The 19,217-nt window shown below is 51.2% G+C and overlaps 2 protein-coding genes across 6 annotated transcripts in view; one reads left to right on the top strand and one right to left on the bottom strand.

Moving 5' to 3' along the window:
• The first annotated feature begins 2,468 nt into the window (after nt 1–2,468).
• On the top strand, nt 2,469–17,068 carry Rhof (ras homolog family member F, filopodia associated). Its single transcript, XM_076922815.1, has 5 exons — nt 2,469–3,299; nt 3,572–3,659; nt 14,751–14,860; nt 14,940–15,074; nt 15,642–17,068. The coding sequence occupies exons 1-5, from the start codon at nt 3,162–3,164 to the stop codon at nt 15,804–15,806; spliced, it is 636 nt and encodes a 211-aa protein (XP_076778930.1). The 5' UTR covers nt 2,469–3,161; the 3' UTR covers nt 15,807–17,068.
• Nucleotides 15,298–19,217, bottom strand: part of Tmem120b (transmembrane protein 120B) — a 41,993-nt gene continuing 38,073 nt past the window's right edge. For 3 of the 5 annotated variants that reach the window (XM_076922812.1, XM_076922811.1, XM_076922814.1), the window contains 2 exons: nt 19,009–19,077; nt 15,298–18,620 (listed from right to left, as the gene is read on the bottom strand). In XM_076922812.1, coding sequence (XP_076778927.1) covers nt 18,507–18,620; nt 19,009–19,077 — 183 coding nt within the window. In that variant the 3' untranslated portion in view covers nt 15,298–18,506. Of the gene's footprint in view, nt 19,119–19,217 lie in introns of all 5 variants that reach the window. The other 2 variants (XR_013107049.1, XM_076922813.1) reach the window with 2 other exon arrangements.

The following is a 19,217-nucleotide window of genomic DNA, read 5'->3' as shown; positions in this document are numbered from 1 at the left end:
TCGAGAAACCGGCCATCACCGCTGTCCCGCCCCCAGTGTTTTCTCGGAGTGTTCCGTGCCCTCAGGCAAGTCTTGCCGAAGGGAAAGGGAACCAGGAAGGGAACGTTGAACAACTACAACCAAAAAAAAAAAAAAAAAAAAAAAAAAAAAAAAACACCTTTTGAGCTATTTCTAAAATTTTCATTTGATGGAGGGTCTTGCCATGTCCAGGCTAGTCCTAGTGACAGGTTGGGACCGTGGGTACACTCTTTTGTACCAGCGTTAGCTGTTTTTCAGCCTGGCTTCCAAAAATGACTTGCCCATCCTCCCGCTTCTACTCTAAAGTTGTTAGGCAGCGAGACCTGGCAGGAGACTGCCTAACCAGGTAGATAAGATAGCCCGGCTTCACCCCTCTGCTTTATCTTTAGGCTCCTGCTGGAGTCTTTATCTCCCCCTCTTATCTGCACCATCTGCATTTGGATAGCTCAATAATTGATTTATGGGTCTCTGAGGCGGGGAGTGGAGGCCTCTGCCTCCCCCACCCAAATTTGTACTTTGTCCGAAAGATTGTAGTCTGTCAGTCTCTGCTCCCCTGGATCTTAACCAGTGACCACCTGGCAGCTCCCTGAGGGGTTTCGAGGCAAGAACCTGTGGAAGGAATTTCTTGCTTTCCTATGCTCTCTAGGAATTCCTGGACAATCGAGAGTGACCCAGGCCCCCAGAACATCTTGCAGATGAGGGAGTAAGCCACCCTGGGCGGGTGAGTGTGTGTATCTCCTCAGCTGGGCCGCCCTGGCCTGGCCTGACCTCTGAGGAGGCTCTCAACCGCAGCTGGCTGGATTCCTGGGTATTTTTAGCTACAGATCCAGCCCCACTATCACCATGAGAGCTGAGTCCAAATCCAACCCTCTAGGCCTGGTAGTGCTGGGCCCTGCCGGCCTCCTGCTGAGGTGGGTCTGGGAGGGCAGGCAGGCTGGAACCCGCCTGAGCCAGAGCTGGTGGCTTTTGATCTTTCCTCCTGCAGTTTCCTGCAGACTTGCTCTGTCACCAAGGATGGGGAGTGCAGATGCAGGTCTGGGGGGGTTTCGGGAAGCCAGGAGCCCTCTCTTGGTTATATGTAGTAGAACTAGTTCTTTTTCTTAGAAGTGAATTCAACCCCTGGCAAATGCAGCCAGCCAGTGTCCTGGGTCGAGAGCCAAGCCAAAAGCCTCCTGAGAGAAGAAACCTGGGGGATGGGGTCCTGCAAAGGTAAGTGGGTCCCAGCTCACTCCAAATCTCCTTCTCTTTGTGTGATTGTTATTCTGGAGTGGCCTGCGCCTCTGGCATATCAATGGAAAATTTTTTTTTTTTTTTGCTACCCTCAGGGGCTACTGAGAAATAGCCCTAGCCCCTCCTTCCCTGCCTCCATTGAGTCCTGTCTGCTGCGTCTCTTTGCAGCCCTCCTCCCCCTCAACCAGCGCTTAGGCCCTCACTGATTTAGCCTGTTACCTTGACAACCACTTGGGCCTGTTTACCTCATCACCACTGAAAACCTGAAGAAGGTTTTCCAGCTGCCGTACACTTGCCCAAGTTAGGCACCCCTCCAGCTGCTATTGGCTCGCCCTCTATGCAACTGTACCCAATATAACACACTCAACCTTCCTGGTCCGTCAGCTGTAGTCTTGAGATTGATCTGGGGAACTCCATCACACTGCCTCCTCAAGACTGAGTTCTTCACTGGCAGGAACATGGTCGTTTCTCAATAAACAAGTTACAAAAAAAGGAACGAATGAGTTGCTGAACATTTGTCTATGGGGCCCTTGATCCGGTGATAAGAGGGGCTTCTCCCTAACAGCTGGACGTTGGTTCAGATTTCCACCCATCCAGTCCCTGTTGTGTCTGAGTTTCCGCGGGCGGTCGCTGCTGCCCTCTGGTGGTGTAGCCATATATTGCGGCTACAATATGGAGCAATGGGGAGGGGGGCGGGGAAACAAGAACTGAGGTTGGTCGTTTACTCCACAAAGTAAAATTTTCTTGATGTTTGTTGAGAGTTTGAAAATCGGGAATCTGCATTGTGAGGCCCAGGGCAAGAAGACCCAAGTGAAGAAATGAATTCCCGATACTAGGATTATACTCACCTTCAGGGTCCGCCTACAACTGGCAGTCACCAGGGATCCTACCACTTGACCACTGGCCTGGTTTTGGAAATGGACCCTCGGCACATAGTAACAGGAAAAGGATAGATCACAGTGACATAAGCCAGCTGTACTCCTAGTACTTGCTTGTGTTATGCTCTTATCCAAGAGCTATTTGGGGATGAGAGTGGAGTTTCTGGGAGAGACAGGCTAGAGGACACCAGAACACTTCTTGCTGGAGACCGGGATTATCAGTTTCCAAAGTTTACGGAAGGGCTAGGTATTCTCAACTAGGGCTCTCGGCTTGTCACGTTTGTGACGTGTCATGTTTGGGGTCGCCCTTCTGAGCCATGTATTTTGAATCGGCCCTGAACACAGGCTGTTGACCAGAAGTCAGTGCGGAAGGGCTTCGCCGGCGGGGGGCGCCATGGCTCCACAGTGCGGACCAACAGAACGGGTGGGGAGGATAGGTGAGCCGAATTCCTGCATTTGCACACCGACGAGGGCCAGGGTCAGACTATGTGGACACACACAACCCACTTCTTGACATCTCCGGACGACCGCGGCTACAACCTATGGGGAGAGGCTGTGTCAGCCGATTAGCAGCGAGGGCTGGATGCGAACTCGGGTGCTAGGGTACAGCCCGCCAATCCACACATCCCTGTAGGGGGTGGTACCGGCCAATCAAAGGGTCCTTGCTAGAAGGCGGAGCCTGCCAACCAAAGGCTGTCCCTATGAAGAAGCAGAAACCACGAATCTGCTAAGCAGGGGGTGGGAGGGTGGGGGGGTGTGGAGGTGCAGGGACGCGTGGTGATGGGGATGCACTGCGCTTGCGGATCAGTATCCATTTCCTCGGGTTCTTCATTTCCCCTGGGACTGCAAGACAAAATACCCAGGGCCCGGACCACAGCAGAGGGGAATTAAGACAAGGAGGTGAACCTGGGAGGCTGCCTGGCAGAAGTGGCGCCAGCTGCCGTGGGTGGAGCCTGCCCTGTAGCCCCGCCCCCGCCCTGTCGCTCAACTGGGCTCTAGCCAGCGCGCAGCATCCAGCGCTGCGGGCTCCGGGCTATGGACGCCCCGGGTGCTCCGGCCCCAGCCGCTGCCCCCAGCTCGGCGAGGAAGGAGCTAAAGATAGTGATCGTAGGTGACGGTGGCTGCGGCAAGACGTCCCTGCTAATGGTGTACTGCCAAGGCTCATTTCCCGAGGTAAGGCCCGCTTGGTGGCTGGAGGGGTGAGGATGAGCTTGGGACCTCAGGGAACAAGGGGTTTTCCCCAGCCTGGCCCCAGACCCCAAGCCTGGACCATGGAGTCTCAGCTGTCTCCTCCAGGCAGCCCTTTGAGAATTCCTGAGCCCAATCAGCCCGGGTCTGAGCTGGTTGGAGTGAGGGTGTTAGACAGTGGTGGGGGAGGGATATGTCTGGGATTGTAGCCCTCCTTTGCACCCCTTAAAAAATCAACCCGATCCCCTCTCCTACAGCACTATGCCCCGTCGGTGTTTGAGAAGTACACGGCTAGTGTGACAGTGGGCAACAAGGAGGTGACCCTGCACCTCTACGACACGGCTGGTGAGTGCACCAGAGCCCAGAGGGTCCCTGTGGTCATCCCAAGGTTTCCCCTGCCTTCTGAGGGCATTTCCTTCCTGACACCCAAACAGGCCAGGTGTGCTGGCTGGCTGAGAGGTTCTGAAGCCAAAAGAACCTCAGCCATCTCAGCTTTAAGTGGAGATGATAGATTGAGGTGCATTCTGAGCCCCCCAGCCCCCCCCCCAGCGCTATCTATGTACGCCCCTCAGCTTTGTTCCCCTCCTGTGGTTCTAGAAAAAACGTGGGCTGTGCTTCTGCCTCCCAGGGTTGCAGAATTTGTTACTTATGGTGCGGTGCGTGGTCTTTGCTTTGAGTCCCCTGGGGCTTGGATTCCACTGGGCTGTATTTCTCGGCCCTATAATTTTAGGTTAGTGAGGTCTAGATCAGAAAGAGCTTTGACTCCGGGATTCTGCCTATAGCTGGGCAGGTCTGCGTGTTGGGGCTCCAAGGTCCTGTGAATGTACTCTTCCTGTGCCCCTGGGATATTAGAGCTCCAGTCCATTCTGTGTTTTCTTGTTTGTTTGTTTTCTGTGAAGAAACAGACAACTTTAGCAGTGATTCTCAAGTCTGGATCAAAATAAAGCTCTCTCTGCTACTGCCAGCCCCTCAACGAGGGGACTTCTGCTCGTGGTCCACGAACACCGCGATCCCCTTTGGGATGTCATCAGCCTTTGCAGGGTAAAGGTTGGACCAGGTGGAACCTCACCCAGCTCTGTGACTCAGTGTTTAGTGACGGGTGGAACCACGTCACCGAGTGCCCTTTCCCTGCTAGTTCATCCTTGCATGTGTGACAGTTTCTCCTCTTAGTTGGAGCACAAATCCAGACCCTCTCGTCACCCTTCCTGGAGAAAATCAGGAGGGGACAGTCACCACCTCAGGCCTTTATCTCACGCCTGTAACCCTGTAACCGGCAGGTTCTCTTGAAGAGACACCCTACCCCTGCGAGTGACCCGTTGAGGCTCCCCGCCCATTTCCTCCAACCCCAGGTGTACTAGGAAGGAATTCCTGAGGTGTGGCCTAGAGAACAGTAAAAGTCTGTCTGGAAAACCCACTTTCACAGGCCTCTTACTAGGAACCAGGGAGGGGCAGGACCATTGACCACACTTTGGGGGACGTCCTGGCTTCTGGCTGCACACAGGTATTGAATACCAACCCACATCTCTGAGAGGTCAGGAAGTCTGTTTTCCCCTCCTTCTGCCATCAGCCTTTCCTCTTCAATCCCAGAGTTCCCTGTTCAGGACAGTCCCCCCCAGCACACACACACCAGACCAGAGCAGAGACCATTTTGGGTGTTTTCTGGAAAAAGAAAGATACTCGCAGTCGTGTCTTATGAGGGCTCAGAAAGCTGCTCCTGGGCCGAAGGATGAGTTTGTCCCAAGAGGCTGTGGAGGGATGGAGGGAGACCCCAGTGGCTGTCATCAGGAGGTTGTAAGGATTGCTTGTTGTGATCTTGTCTATGAATTTCTGCCTCGTGCTTGGAAACAGACCGAGATTCTGACTTGGTTTCACTAGTTGTGCCTTTGACGGCTTCTGAGCCTCATTTCTCCTCTTTTCTCAGAGCTAAAAGAGTCAAAAGAATTAAATTGAATTTCACATACCCAGCACAGGGGCTGGCTCTTTGGATGGCTCAGCACATACTGTTCTTTAGTCTTCTTTTTTGTTTTTGTTTTGTGCTGGAGCTGGAACTCAGAATCTTGTGCATACTAAATGCTCTAACCACTGAGCTACATCCCCAGCCCTCAATCTGAGTGAGTTTGTTTCTTTGAGACTGGATCTCTGTTCCTCTGGCTGGCCTCAAAACATCCTGAGTAGCCTATTCAGTCTTCCGATCCTCCAGCCTCCTGAGGTATGCACCACCACACATGGCTCTGGTCCCAGCTCTTTCTGTAGTGTATGGAGAATCAAGATGGGGGGGGGGGTGTCTCAAGAGTGTCCTCTGTGACTGGGGAAATTCTAATGGTAGGAGGAAATTCCCTGGCCAGTGAGCACAGTGCTTGTGAGGCTGGGTCATTCCCCTCGTGTGTGCACAGTGTTTGTCAGGAGGAGGTTCTAGAAGTGTCTTCGGAGTAAATGAATTCATCATCGGGGAGATGAGTCAGCTCTACCTGTGGCTGGGTCTTGGGCTGATGTGGGAGAAAATGATGGTCAGTAACTGTCTAGACTAGAGGAAAGGGGAGGCTAGGGGTGAGAGCAACCGCTGAGTTAGAGATGAATCTAGTAAATGCCATAGAAAGTTCTAGAACTGGGGAGAGGAACCTGCCTCCCTAGTCAGCTGTGATCAGAATTACGGGACCTCCCCCCCCCCCAAAATTGAATTTCTTTTCTAAACTCAAAAAGGAATAGTGACCATGGGCAACACTAGATTCATGCCCACAGGGCCCATATGAAAGGCCTGTCTGGCTACTTGTCCCCATCCTGCGGAAGTAGTCACAGACACCACAGCCCTTTACTGAGCACTGGGTGCTCAAGAGGTAAAGGGGGGTGGGGCCCCAGCACCCACAGCTCCAGTGGCCTCCCCTGAGCCCTGACATCTTCTGACAGGAAGTTGTGGTGAGACCGGAAGTTTCCTGGGCAGAGGGGTGGTGTCATGGTGGGGTTGTTTAGACACCACCCAAAGACTCTCATCAAGTACTAGAGGGGCACAGTGGCTTGGGGTGCTACGTGCGAGAGAATCAATAGGAAAAAGTGGGGGGGAGGTGGGGGGTGACAGGAGCTGCTAAGACAAGGAGTCAGGACAAGACAGTAAGTCAAGTCACGGACGTGGTCTAAGGTCAGGCGGGGAGTTCCCTGACTGAATCTTCCTGTCCCTGGGGAGGAAAGGGGGGTGGGGTGGGGTGGGCTATTTGAGCTCCCTCAGCAGCTTCCCCTTCTCATGCTGCCAACACCCCTGTCTCTAAGCAATGCTTTGGTCAAAATGGCTCACCTCCTGCAACGTAAAAGCCCCTCCCGCAGATTTGGGGAGTACCGTGGCCAAACACAGCTCTAGGAAAAGGAACTCTGTCAAGGGGACTCCCCACTTCGCAGAGGAATTATGTCAGGCGGGGTGACAGCCTCACTTCCACCTGCCCCAGACTGCAGGGAAATGGGTGAGACTTCAGGAGAGCTCAGGCCCACGGCTTCATTCCTTAGTAGAACCAAGGGCATGCTTAGGAGGCTGGCAGCCTGGCCAGGCAGCGGTGGTGCACGCCTTTAATCCCAGCACTTGGGAGGCAGAGGCAGGTGGATTTCTGAGTTGAGGCCAGCCTGGTCTACAGAGTGAGTTCCAGGACAGCCAGGGCTACACAGAGAAACCCTGTCTCAAAAAACCAAAAGAAAAAAAAAAGGAGGCTGGCAGCCTCGGTGACTGTGGGCATGTGACTTTTCATCTTTAGGCAAATAGACCAACCTAGTGGGTGGGAGCCCCTGAAGGGCTCAGAGGTTTAGGGGTTAGAATTGCACCGGGGTCATTAACCTGTCATAGCACAAATCACCACTCTCCCAGATAAAGAAATTGAGGCTTAGGAAGAAGGGACTCAGGCCCTAGAATGTATGTATGTGCACCTATGTGCACCCTCCAGTGATAAACAGTTATCAAAAGCCACTTTGTGGGAAGAAAGAGCTTATTTGATTGACAGTCCATCCTTGAGGAGCACCAATGCAGGGCTCACAGAACCTAGCTCAGTGGAGCTCAGGCTTCCTAACGCTGCCACCCTTTAATACACTTCCTCGTGTGGTGGTGACCGTCAACCAGGACATTTCTTGTTTTTGTTTAGTTTTTATATTATCTATGTATATGAATACACCATACCTATCTTCAGACACACCAGAAGAGGGCATCGGATCCCATTACAGATGGTGGTGAGCCACCATGTGGTTGCTGGGAATTGAACTCAGGACCTCTGGAAGAGCAGTCAGTGCTTTTAACCTCTGGGCCATCTTTCCAGCCCTTGTTTTGTTGTTACTTTGTTTGAGACAGGGTTTCTCTGTGTATCCCTGGCTGTCCTGGAACTCACTCTGTAGACCAGGCTGGCCTTGCCTTTTTTTTTTTTTGGTTTTTCGAGACAGGGTTTCTCTGTGTAGTCCTGGCTGTCCTGGAACTCATTCTGTAGACCAGGCTGGCCTCGAACTCAGAAATCTGCCTGCCTCTGCCTTCCAAGTGCCAGGATTAAAGGCGTGCGCTGCCGCCACCGCCGCCACCACCACCGCCCGGCTGGCCTTGATTTCAGTGATCGCCTGCCTCTGCTCTGTCCCTCTGCCTCCCAATGCTGGATTAAAGGCATGCACTACCTCAGCCCAACTCAGATTCCTTATCTTTGTGAAAGACCCACACTGAATCCTAAGGCCATGCAGAAGGAAGAGGAAATAATTTCTAAGTGTCTAAGCTGCTCCCACCCCCCTGCACCCCCACTCCCTCCTGGAGGCTCCCTCTTTCATGAGACAGTTGTTTGTGCCACTGTTTTTCCAAGCAGCCTTGTCAGGGCTGGGGTGTTGTCCTAATTTAGTGTCCTGTTGCTGTAACAAAAACAGTTATCAAAAGCCACTTTGTGGGAAGAAAGGGCTTATTTGATTGACAGTTCTTCCTTGAGGAGCATGGATGCAGGGCTCACAGAACCTAGCTCAGTGGAGCTCAGGCTTCCTAACACTGCCACCCTTTAATACACTTCCTCATGCGGTGGTGACTGTGAACCAGAACATTTTATTTGGTTGCTACTTCATAACTATAATTTGGATACTGTAAGGAATTGTAACGTAGATATCTGATATGCAGGATACCTGATATGTGACCTCTGTGAAAGGGTTGTTTAACCCCTAAAAGGGGTTGCAACTCACAGGTTGAGAAACACTGACGGAGAATCAGAAACTGAAGTGTGGAGAGCATGGAAGAGCGCCACGGCTCAGCACCGTCTGATAGAGCCCAGGACCACCTGCTCAGGGCTGGCACCACCCAGAGTGTGTTTATCTGACCTCCACAATTAGCAATCTAGAGAATGCCTCACAGACATGCCTGCAGGCTGATCTGATGGAGGGAAGTGTCAATTGAGGTTCATTCTTCTCAGATGTGTCAAGTTGACCTCCCGAGATGTTACAGGTGTAGAGAATGAAGCTCTTTTCCTGCCTTCTGGGGGTAGGGTGAACAAGGCAAACAAAACACCTGAGTACCTTTTATCACAGAGTCTGACTAGCTGTGTGGGGTCATTTCAGTTGTCTGCTGTTTTGGTTTCTTTGGCTAGGAGGCAGCTGGTGCCTAACTTGTATGGTTGCTGGGTAGAACGACAACAATTGTGCGTGTAGACAGCTTGGTGATTTGGACTGTGTACCACACTTTAAGATGACTGGAGCCTGTTCACAGCACCCATGCCAAAATGGCTCACAACTGCCTGTAAGTCCAGCTTTAGGAGAGCCAATACCCCTGGACCCCCGTGGGCACCCACATTCTCAAGTACATAGATTGCTTTATTTATGCACACATTTATACAAAATTAAATTTTAAAAAAGCATTTTGGCCAGGCGGTGGTGGCGCACGCCTTTAATCCCAGCACTTGGGAGGCAGAAGCAGGCGGATTTCTGAGTTTGAGGCCAGCCTGGTCTACAGAGTGAGTTCCAGGACAGCCAGGGCTACACAGAGAAACCCTGTCTCGAAAAACCAAAAAAAAAAAAAAAAAAAAAAAAAAGCATTTTGAACAGTCATCGATGAATATTACTATCAGTCAGCATCTCTGTAATCAGCTCCATTTCGAAGATAAGCAAACTGAATGGGGGGTTGGTCCTAGTGGGGAGGCTTTGATGGACACGCTGGGTGCTTTTAGAACAGCTGGGGCAGGCAGCCGACCTTGGCGGTGGAGACGAAGCTCTTTGGTACTGCAGTTTACAGAGTGCCCAACTGTGACCTTGACAGACTGGCTCTCCTGAGTCACCTCGTGGGTGCTGCTTGGATTAGCGCAGGTCAGGAAGTGAAACCCAACGCCAAAGGGTGGGCACCGGGCTGGACATAGCTTTATCCTTTTGCTCACACTGAATTTCTAATGCACTCACCTGACTTCCAAGACATGAGCAGTGACCCCCCACCCCCACCCCCCAGGAAGGGAATAAAAGCGTCAGATAGGTGTATCCTAAAAGCAAAAGCAAAAGAGATCCTTTGTTAGGGGACATTGGCTCAGGGTGCTCAAGAAAGGTTTCCTGGAGGAGGTGACATTTCTTCTTAGACCCAGTAGTAAGGAGGGAGAGAGAACCAGTCAGCTACAACCTGTCCGGAGAACCTTCTGGAAGAGGGAACAGCAACAGCACACTGTATGACCACCCAGCCCCCTGTGGTTCAACTTCCTCCCACCAGCAGCAGCTTGACTCCGCCCACTTCCACCCAGAACTCTCCCTTTAATGTAATAGTGGAGTTGTATGTAGTTACTCCCCTCCACACGTCTGATTAGCCACTGTTTTCTGACTGTGCCCTGGGGGGCAGGAATTCTTAAGGAGATAGTAAACAGGTTTGTGTCTACAGAACAAGCAGAATGGGCCACATTTGGAGACAGGCAGAGAGCAGGGAGGGCCTATCAGAGGCATCCAGAGAAAGCACCAACCTGGAAACTGTTGTTACAACTGTTGGTGGAAGCCTTTAGACCAGTGGTTCTCAACCTGTGTGTGTGTGGGGGGGGGGGGGGGGGAATGAAATGTCCCTTTTACAGGGGTCACATCAGATACGCTGCACATCAGATATTTACACTGTGATTCATAACTGTCAAAATTAAAGTCATGCCGGGCGGTGGTGGCGCACGCCTTTAATCCCAGCACTTGGGAGGCAGAGGCAGGTGGATTTCTGAGTTCGAGGCCAGCCTGGTCTACAGAGTGAGTTCCAGGACAGCCAGGACTACACAGAGAAACCCTGTCTCGAAAAACTAAAAAAAAAAAAAGAAGAAGAAGGAAGAAAATCAATCAAATCAATCAATCAATCACTGGTAGTTTGAAGAGGTGAAGTGGGGGCAGGGTCATTTACTAGCAGTACACAGATCCAAGTTGTACATGGGGCTCTCTGCAGTGACAGCCACCAGCCCAGCCAGTGTGGCAATCATTTGAAATGCAGCTATCTGGTACAATCAAGAAACTCAGTTTTTTTCTTGTTAACATTCAGATAGTCACCTAGGGCCAGAAGCTGCCCTGTTGGATACCCAGGCCTAGAAAGACATTGACAGAGGTCTGAAGAGAATGACTATTTGGGGTCATATATGGGATAACATCTTGCGTCAGTGGCCCACTGCCCCACAAAGGGTGTGTCCTGTCTCCTGGGTGTAGTGAGGAGGGAGACTGCAGTCGAGAGCACTTCTCCCTTGATGAGGGGACTTGGGCAAAAGGACAGCATAGGTCGTTTCCCTGGCCCAGCTGTCACATGACAGCCCATGCATACTCAAACTACACACTAGAGGGATATTGGCATGTCACATGGCAGGTTTTATTACTTGTCCATGTCCCAAGTTGGGTGGGCTGGTATGTACCAGCACTTGGAAGTTGGAGGCAGATGAGTCTGGAGTTCTAGACCAGCCTGGGATACATGAAACATATCTCAAAAACAAAACAAAAAAAAGCCACCACACAGCTAGGCAATGGTGATTCACTCCCAGCACTCAGGAGGTAGAGGTAGGTAGATCTGTTTGGGGCCAGGCAGAGCAAGGGAGTTCCAGGAGAGGTGGGGCTATACAAAAGAAACCCTGTATCAAACCCCTAAAATATGCAGGCAGGAACACACAGGTGGCACATGCCTTTAATCCCAACACTTTCAGAGGCAGAGGGAGGAGAGTTAGAACCCAGCCAAGCTTACATGGTGAGACCATTTTTAAAAACAACAAAAGAAAGAGAGAAAGGGAGAAAAGAAAGAAAAAGACATGGGCTGGAGAGATGGCTCAGTGATTGAGAGCACTATCTGCTCTTCCAGAGGAACCAGGTTCAATTCCCAGCACCCACATGACAGCTCACAACTGTCTGTAACTATAACTACAATCCAGGGGATCTGATGCCCTCTTCTGGACTCTGATGGCACTGCATGTATGGGATGCATAATGCATAGACAAAAGCACCCAGTGTTCTTTCTTTCTTTCTCTCTCTTTTTTTTTTTTTTTCTTTTTTGGTTTTTTGAGACAGGGTTTCTCTCTGTGTAGCCCTGGCTGTCCTGGAACTCACTCTGTAGACCAGGCTGGCCTCGAACTCAGAAATCTGCCTGCCTCTGCCTCCCAAGTGCTGGGATTAAAGGTGTGCGCCACCACCGCCCGGCAGCAACCAATGTTCTTAACAGCTGAGCCATTTCACCAGTGACCCCCATAAAAATTTTTTAAATTAATTAACTAATTAAAAATTATTTTTTGTTTTCTCAAGACAGGGTTTCTTCTTCTTTTTTAAAGACTTGTTTATTTTATGTATGAGTATACTGTTGCTGTCTTGAGACACCCCAGGAGAGGGCATCAGATTCCATTACAGATGGTTGTGAGCCACCATGTGGTTGCTGAGAATTGAACTCAGGACCTCTGGAAGAGCAGTCAGTGCTCTTAATCACTGGGCCATCTCTCCAGCCCAAGACAGGATTTCTCCGTGTAATCCTGGCTGTTCTGGAATTAGCTATGTAGACCAGGCTGGCCTTCTACTCACAGAGTTCTACCTGCCTCTGCTTCCCAAGTGCTGGGACTAAAGTTTGTACTAATGACCACCTGCATTCATACACATGAAATAAATCAATTTTAAAAGTTAGGTGCTTTGGGAGGCAGAAGCAGGTGAATTTCTGATTTTGAAGCCAGCCTGGTCTTCTACAGAGTGAGTTTCAGGACAGCCAGGGCTACCCTGTCTTGAAAAACCAAAAAAAAAAAAAAAAAAAAAAAGTTACGTGCTTAGTATTGAACCTGGGTCCCTTCTGTAAAGTAGCCAGTGCTCTTAACCACTGAGCCATTCTCTCTCTTTTTTTTTTTTTTTTCTTTTTTTTTTTCTTTTCTTTTCTTTTGGTTTTTCGAGACAGGGTTTCTCTGTGTAGCCCTGGCTGTCCTGGAACTCACTCTGTAGACCAGGCTGGCCTCGAACTCAGAAATCCACCTGCCTCTGCCTCCCAAGTGCTGGGATTAAAGGCGTGCGCCACCACCGCCCGGCGCTGAGCCATCTCTTTAGCACCCAAAATGAGTTCATAAAAAAAATTGTTTCGATTAATATGTATCAGTGTTTGGCCAGCACATATGTGTCTGGTACCCTTCCCTTCTCCAGACATCAGAATAGGGTTTCAGATCCCCTGAAACTGGAGTCATGGAGGGTTGTGAGCTATCTATCATGTGGGTGCTGGGAACGGAACCTGTGTCCTCTGGAAGAGCAGCAAGTGCTCTTAACTGCTGAGCCAACAAATCAATGAGAAGAATACAAAAAAAAGAGAGTGAATGGAAACCTAGTCACTAGGGTAAAGGTTAACAACTGAACTGTCACTCATAGCTGCTGGAAGGGACAATCAGTTTTCTACAGTACAGTGGCAGTGGTATGTCAGCCACTGGAGGAGTAGTTGACCAGCATCTAATGGACTCCACAGGGTTTTTAGTGTGCTTTTACTTGAGTGGATGTGGAGGGCATGACTTCAATTTGTTTTCTTGATTTTGGGGGTGTTGGTTGTTGTATTAGGTTTATGTTTGTGTGAGTAGGAAGGGGGACAGAATTTTTTTTGTTTTTTGACAGAATTTTTAAATTAAAAAATTGTTTTAACTAATGAAAAATAAAGAATTTCCCAAATAACTAATAAAAAATTAAAATTAAAAAAATACAGAAAATGAAGAAAAAATTAAAAGATGTCAATGCTGTACGTGGAGACTCTGGCTCCACGGATGACGTTGTCTGAGTGAAGTAAGGAATACAGCTAAGGTTTGAACTTCTGTCTGACCTGCCTCAGGTGCCCATGGCCTTTGCAACCGTACTTTGGTGGAGCTGGCTGAGGGGTAAGACCAGGCAGGTGTGAGGGGACCTGTGCCTGTTATCAACGAGAGACAGAGTATATCCTGACTGGAGGACAGGCTGCCAGGATGGGGGCCTCCTGGACTTCCATATTCCTTGTAGTAGATGGATATTATGTTGTGCAGAGGTGTCTCCAGGTCACCAGTGAGTCTTAACAGTGTTCCATCCTCACTGTGGTAGTTTTAAAAAAATACTTTTGCATGGTGATTCTCGGTTGGTGTTAGGACTGTGGGAAAAAATATACTTTTCTGGTGAAGTGGGTGACATCTGAATTGAGAATGGATCAAGGAAAGGAGACGGTGTGGTTTCCTAGGCTTGACGCCAGGACCACCACAAGTGAGGGATGGCTGTTCTGAGGCCCTCTACTAGGCCAGTTGTGAGGGTAGTGTGTCTGTAGTTTCCACTTCAGAGAGAGATCAGGCAGCAGGTGGGTGAAACACCAATCCCGAAGCTCAAAAGAGTTCCTTGTATCCTCCCTTGCACTGTCTTCTCTCTGGGAGCTTAAAACTATTGACAAGAGAGGTTTCCCTCCAGCTCGGCATGATGGTGGACACCCAGTACATAGGAGGCATAGACAGGCAAATGCCTGTGGTTTGAGGCTAGCTTCTAGGTCCTGATTGGACTGAGGCTGTGGAGGGCTGTGTCTGGGACCGTCCTATGTCCCCCCCAGTGGGTGTCAGGTGCAGTTAGGAGCTGAGTGAGATGTGGTCATAAAGATGCCTGTTCTGACCTCATTAGCATTTGCAAAGAATGGGCAAGAGGAATCCAGTCAGCTGTCCCAGAACCAAGGAGGCTGGAGCCCAACACAGCTTCTGGGCCTTGGGGATGTCCGAATGGCAAATCAATCAATCAATCAATCAATCAATCAATCCATCCATCAATCCATCCATCAATCCCAGATCTGAGTCTCAGGCTTCACATGCAGGGGAGCATATTCATCCTTGGCAGAATGGTTGCAGTTCACAGTTTTTCCTCTATTTTCAGTCGGACATATAATCTGTCTCCTCTTTCCCTGTCCCAGCCATTTTATAAATGAGGAAACTAGTCCCCCAGGTCATCCCGCCATCAAAGCCCTGACAGGGGACCCCAGGCAGCCAGGGATGCATGCCTCTGACACTCCCTGTCCCCTGATTTCAGGGCAGGAAGACTATGATCGCCTGCGGCCCCTGTCCTACCAGAACACACACCTCGTTCTCATCTGTTATGATGTCATGAACCCCACCAGTTACGACAATGTCCTCATCAAGGTACTGTCCTGCCTGCCTGAGAGAGGGCTCCGTTCCAGAGTGCTCTCTGCCCTAACACCCTACCTTTCTCCCTCCTCAGTGGTTCCCTGAAGTCACACATTTCTGCCGAGGGACCCCCACGGTGCTCATCGGCTGTAAGACCGACCTGAGGAAAGACAAGGAGCAGTTGAGGAAGCTCCGGGCAGCGCAGCTGGAGCCCATCACCTACACACAGGTGGGTCAGGGTCCCCGAACAGCCATAGCCAGAAACCAGCTTCTCAACTGGAGTGTCTTACCAGGCTTTTGGGGAGCTGAAGCAAAAAGAGGAGTTATCTAAAAGAAAAAAAAAAACTGACCTCAGCTTTAATCCCAGTGCCCAGCCTGGTCTACAGAGTGAGTTCCAGGCCAGCCAGAGCTACATAGTGAGGCCCTGTCTCACATAAATAAATAGACACTAATAATAGTATAGCCAAGATTTTTATTATTTCACTCTACCCGCAAACTCAGTCACCTCAGTTGCACTGACAGGAAGAGAAGCATGAGCCGCAGCTAGCCCTAGCGGCATCCTCAGAATTACGCTCCCCCGTCTGCTGAAAGTTGCAGGGAGAAGGGAGCCATTGAAGGGTTTCTTCCATCCAGCCATGCAAACACCAAACTGGCCAGTGCTGGAACAGAGACAGGGGTCCCCACCAACTCTGAAGAGCCTCCAAAGCTAGCCCCAAACTACTAAGACTGGGGGAGGGGTGTCAGGAGGCCCCAGGCCCCTCATCTAATTAACACTGCCTCTTCCCTCCAACCCCAGGGCCTGAGTGCCTGTGAACAGATGCGAGGTGCACTCTATCTGGAATGTTCTGCCAAGTTTCGGGAGAACGTGGAAGACGTCTTCAGGGAAGCCACCAAGGTGGCCCTCAGTGCCCTGAAGAAAGCACAGAGGCAGAAAAAACACAGGATCTGCCTGCTGCTGTGACCCTGGGGGCAGAGAGCCTGATTGGAACTGTCATGGCGAGGGACCCAGACCCAGCCTCCATCACAGCTCTGCAGTGTCTGGCATCTGGGGCTAGACTCTCAGAACATTCTGGAATGGCCCCCTTTGTGTTCAGGCTGTAGTTCACTGGTGAATAAGGGTGCCAGACCCACCAATGTTCCTCTACCCCAGGAGTGGCACTTGTCACACCTCCTCTTTACCCCAAGCCATGCGTGTCTCTCCCTTTCCAAACCCAATTCATGTCTGAAACGCAGAACAGCACCAAGAATTGTGGGTAAACATGGATATGCAATGCTATTCATGAGAGTCCCAAGCCCACTGTTTGTCACAGTCTCCCTGAGCTCCTGAGATAGGCTCAGCTACATCCTCCTGCCCTTCCTGCTTCCCCTCAGGAACCTGGGGACCACAGCCTATCAGGAGAACACAGGCACCAGGCTCTCCCTTCCTATCGCATTGAGGACTTCTGTCTCCGGCTTGGTCACAGCCTGAGATGCATGTTCAGAGGGAGAAGAAACAATCTCTCAAAATGTTAAAATATACTCGGGCCAGCCAGGCTACCCACCTGATCCCTGCTGCAGGTGTGACCTCCAAACCCCCAGCCAACTTCCACTGGAAACTCCTGATGGCCAATGCTTATACCACCTTTAGGGGCCTCAGGCAAATGGGCTCTCTCCCTAGACTATGGCCCGCCTGTAAATGGCCAGGATTGGGTCATTTAGACAGTCAAGCGCCTTGCCACTCACTCAGTTTCTGCTTCTACTGATGTGGAGCTCAGGAGTGGACTACCTCTGCCTCATTCCAGAACTGACATGGCCACCCTTGCCCACGCTGGACAGTTTCTCAGAACTAGCCTGCTGACCACCAGTGTCTCTGACAGCAAAATTCTCGAGTCCTTACACTTCTTCTGGAAGGTCTAGAGTCTGCCTTTCAGAACTGTTCAAGGCCAATATACCAGGTAGGCTTAGTGTCGCCAAGATGAAGGCATCGTCTGAGAAGAAACCATGGCCTTGGCTGGCCCATCCGCCCCCGCACCACTCGACTTGGCCCCCAGAGTCAGACTGCCAAGGAAAGAGACTTCTGGTCCCCTTCCCCAAATGCTCCCAACCAAGGACCTCTTGTTCTCTCAGAATCCAGGGCCTTGTGGACGAATTGTGGAATACAGCAGTGGTCAGCAAACTACAGCCTGTGGGCCACATGTGGCCACTGCCTGTTTTTGTAAATAAAGTTTTATTGAACAGCCACAATTATGTAATGGCAGTTTTTGCTCTACAACTGCAGGCTGGAAGTTGCCACAGGCTAGCCCACAAAGTCCAAAATACTCATCTTCTGAGTTTTAATGGGGAAAGTGCTGATTCCTAATCTGTGGCAATACCAGGTACCTGCAAAGGTGATCCAGGGACAGGAGACCAAGGGCAGAAACAGGGCAGGAATGAAGGGAGGGGCGGGCTGTGGCAAACTGGAGCAGGTGCCTGGTCCTGCCCTTTGGGAATGTTGCCAGGCCTTCCATATTTTTGTAAGGTAAACAGAAATCTGGATTCTTATATGGAATCTCACTATGGGGGAGGCGAGGTCTCATTTTTATCACATAACTAAAGAATTTTAAAAGTCCTGTGAGGACCAAATAAAACGTGTCTGAGGCAGTCAGCCATGATAGTGGGTCTGAGCAGGCTGGGCAGGGGCAGAACACTCAACTGGACCTGTTTGTCCCTCCACTCTCGCTGCTGCCTGGACCTCACAGGGTCACACCCTGGGCTCAGCCCACTTAAGACCCTTCCACTCACCCCCTTCCTGTACAAGAACCTCTGAGGTGAAGAGAGGAATGGGTGTTCTCCAAATGGCTGACGTTCCAGTCACAATGAGGGTCTGGGTCCTGTGCCAAGGACTCTTAGCAAGCCTGTGAAGGCAGCTGAAGGGTGCCAGTGAGAAACGCCCAAGAGTCTGCTGGAACAGCCCAGAGGCTGGGCGCCCTCTGGTGGAGGCCATCCTTAAAACCCTGCCACTCAGCTTCAAGGAGAAGAGACCTCGAGGTCCCAAGGAGGCTGCATCAGTTTCCTCCAGTGGCCAGCAGGCAGGCGGTTCAGGAGACACAAGGCAAGAGACAAGACAGGTAGGTTCTCTGAGAACTTAAGTATTTCCCCGCCACAGAGGGTGGGGTCTGTGGGAGGCTTACAGCAGAGGTGGCGGGCGGCCCAGGGCAAGAGGGGGGTGGGTCCACAGGATGCTCAAAGTTTCATTCCACCCGGTGCCTGGGACACAGTAAGTAGCAGGTCAGCTAAAGCCAACCCCAGTGAGGCACATCCAAACCCCAAGGAGGGATTCAAATGATAGGAGGGAGAGAGGGGTTCCCTGAGGCTTTCTGCCCCTCCCTGGGAGACAGACATAGGCCTGCCCACTGCCATTACACAGAGCTCCGAGGAAGGCCTCGGACTCCAGGGAAGCAGGGAAGACCGGATATTAAATATGTTATAAATAGGATGCTGAGACAGGTTAATACTGTGCGCACAGGTGGCCTTCACATTCCTCATGTCTGCCAGGGACCAGGGCCTTGGCCCTGCTCCCAGAGATACTGCTGGCCCCTGAGATGCTGCTGCCCATGGCTACGGCTGACCGGCAGCCTGGGTGCTGACTGGAATGCCCAGCAGTCTTAAGTCCCAAGGTCCCCAGGCACAAGTGTCTGGAGGTTCATGGCTGCTTTGTCTTTTTTCTGTTCTTCTGGAGTTTGGCATGGACGACTTTGAGTGTGGTCAGGAAGTTGCCAAGGAAGAGGATGAGGAAGGTGAGAGCCAGCACGAATACCTGGTCCATCCGGAGGGCAGCATCCCACCATGCCCAGGACAGGGGAGGAAGGAGAAGTCAATTCCTCTGTGGAAGAACCCTGCCACAAACCTTAACCCCAGACTCTCAGGCAAGCTACGGGAGTGACCAGCAAATGAAGGGAGCAGGTGAATGAGGTGGGTCCCTGACTGGGTGAGGTTCTAGAAAAGCATTCAATGGGACGACCCTTCATTCAGAGACACTGAGGGGGCCCTGTGATGTTGAATCCCTTCCCGCTGTTTCAGGCCCCAGCAGCAGAGAAATGAGGGCTGGACAGAGTCCTCCCCAGGCCAGCCCAGTTCTAAGCTCCCTGCTCCCAGGCAGATGACAGACGGACAGACGGACAGACGGACGGATGGAGGGATGATACCTGCCATTCTTTGCATTCCTCATGGCTGGAGAGCTCAAACAAGGTGACGGCATTGTAGAGCTGCCAGAACTGGAGACAAGGAGACAGGCACCACCTACCCATCAGCTTCCCTGTAGGTCCATGTGGAAAAGCCAGGGAGATGGACCAGACCCCCCAGCATCACAGACCAGCTACCCAAGATGTGGGCATCCCGACCCCATGAACCCGCA

The sequence above is a fragment of the Arvicanthis niloticus genome, chromosome 24 (genome assembly GCF_011762505.2).
Source record: "Arvicanthis niloticus isolate mArvNil1 chromosome 24, mArvNil1.pat.X, whole genome shotgun sequence".
Taxonomy (NCBI): domain Eukaryota; kingdom Metazoa; phylum Chordata; class Mammalia; order Rodentia; family Muridae; genus Arvicanthis; species Arvicanthis niloticus.
The sequence above is the reverse complement of the archived record's forward strand: the minus strand, read 5'-3'. Positions and strand labels throughout refer to the sequence as shown.

Excerpts from the sequence above, each read along its gene's own strand:
- Rhof (XM_076922815.1), top strand. The coding sequence starts at position 3,162 with ATGGACGCCCCGGGTGCTCCGGCCCCAGCCGCTGCCCCCAGCTCGGCG. Across the intron at positions 3,300-3,571 it reads GCCAAGGCTCATTTCCCGAG|CACTATGCCCCGTCGGTGTT; the intron begins GTAAGGCCCGCT and ends CCTCTCCTACAG. Across the intron at positions 14,861-14,939 it reads ACGACAATGTCCTCATCAAG|TGGTTCCCTGAAGTCACACA; the intron begins GTACTGTCCTGC and ends CTCCCTCCTCAG.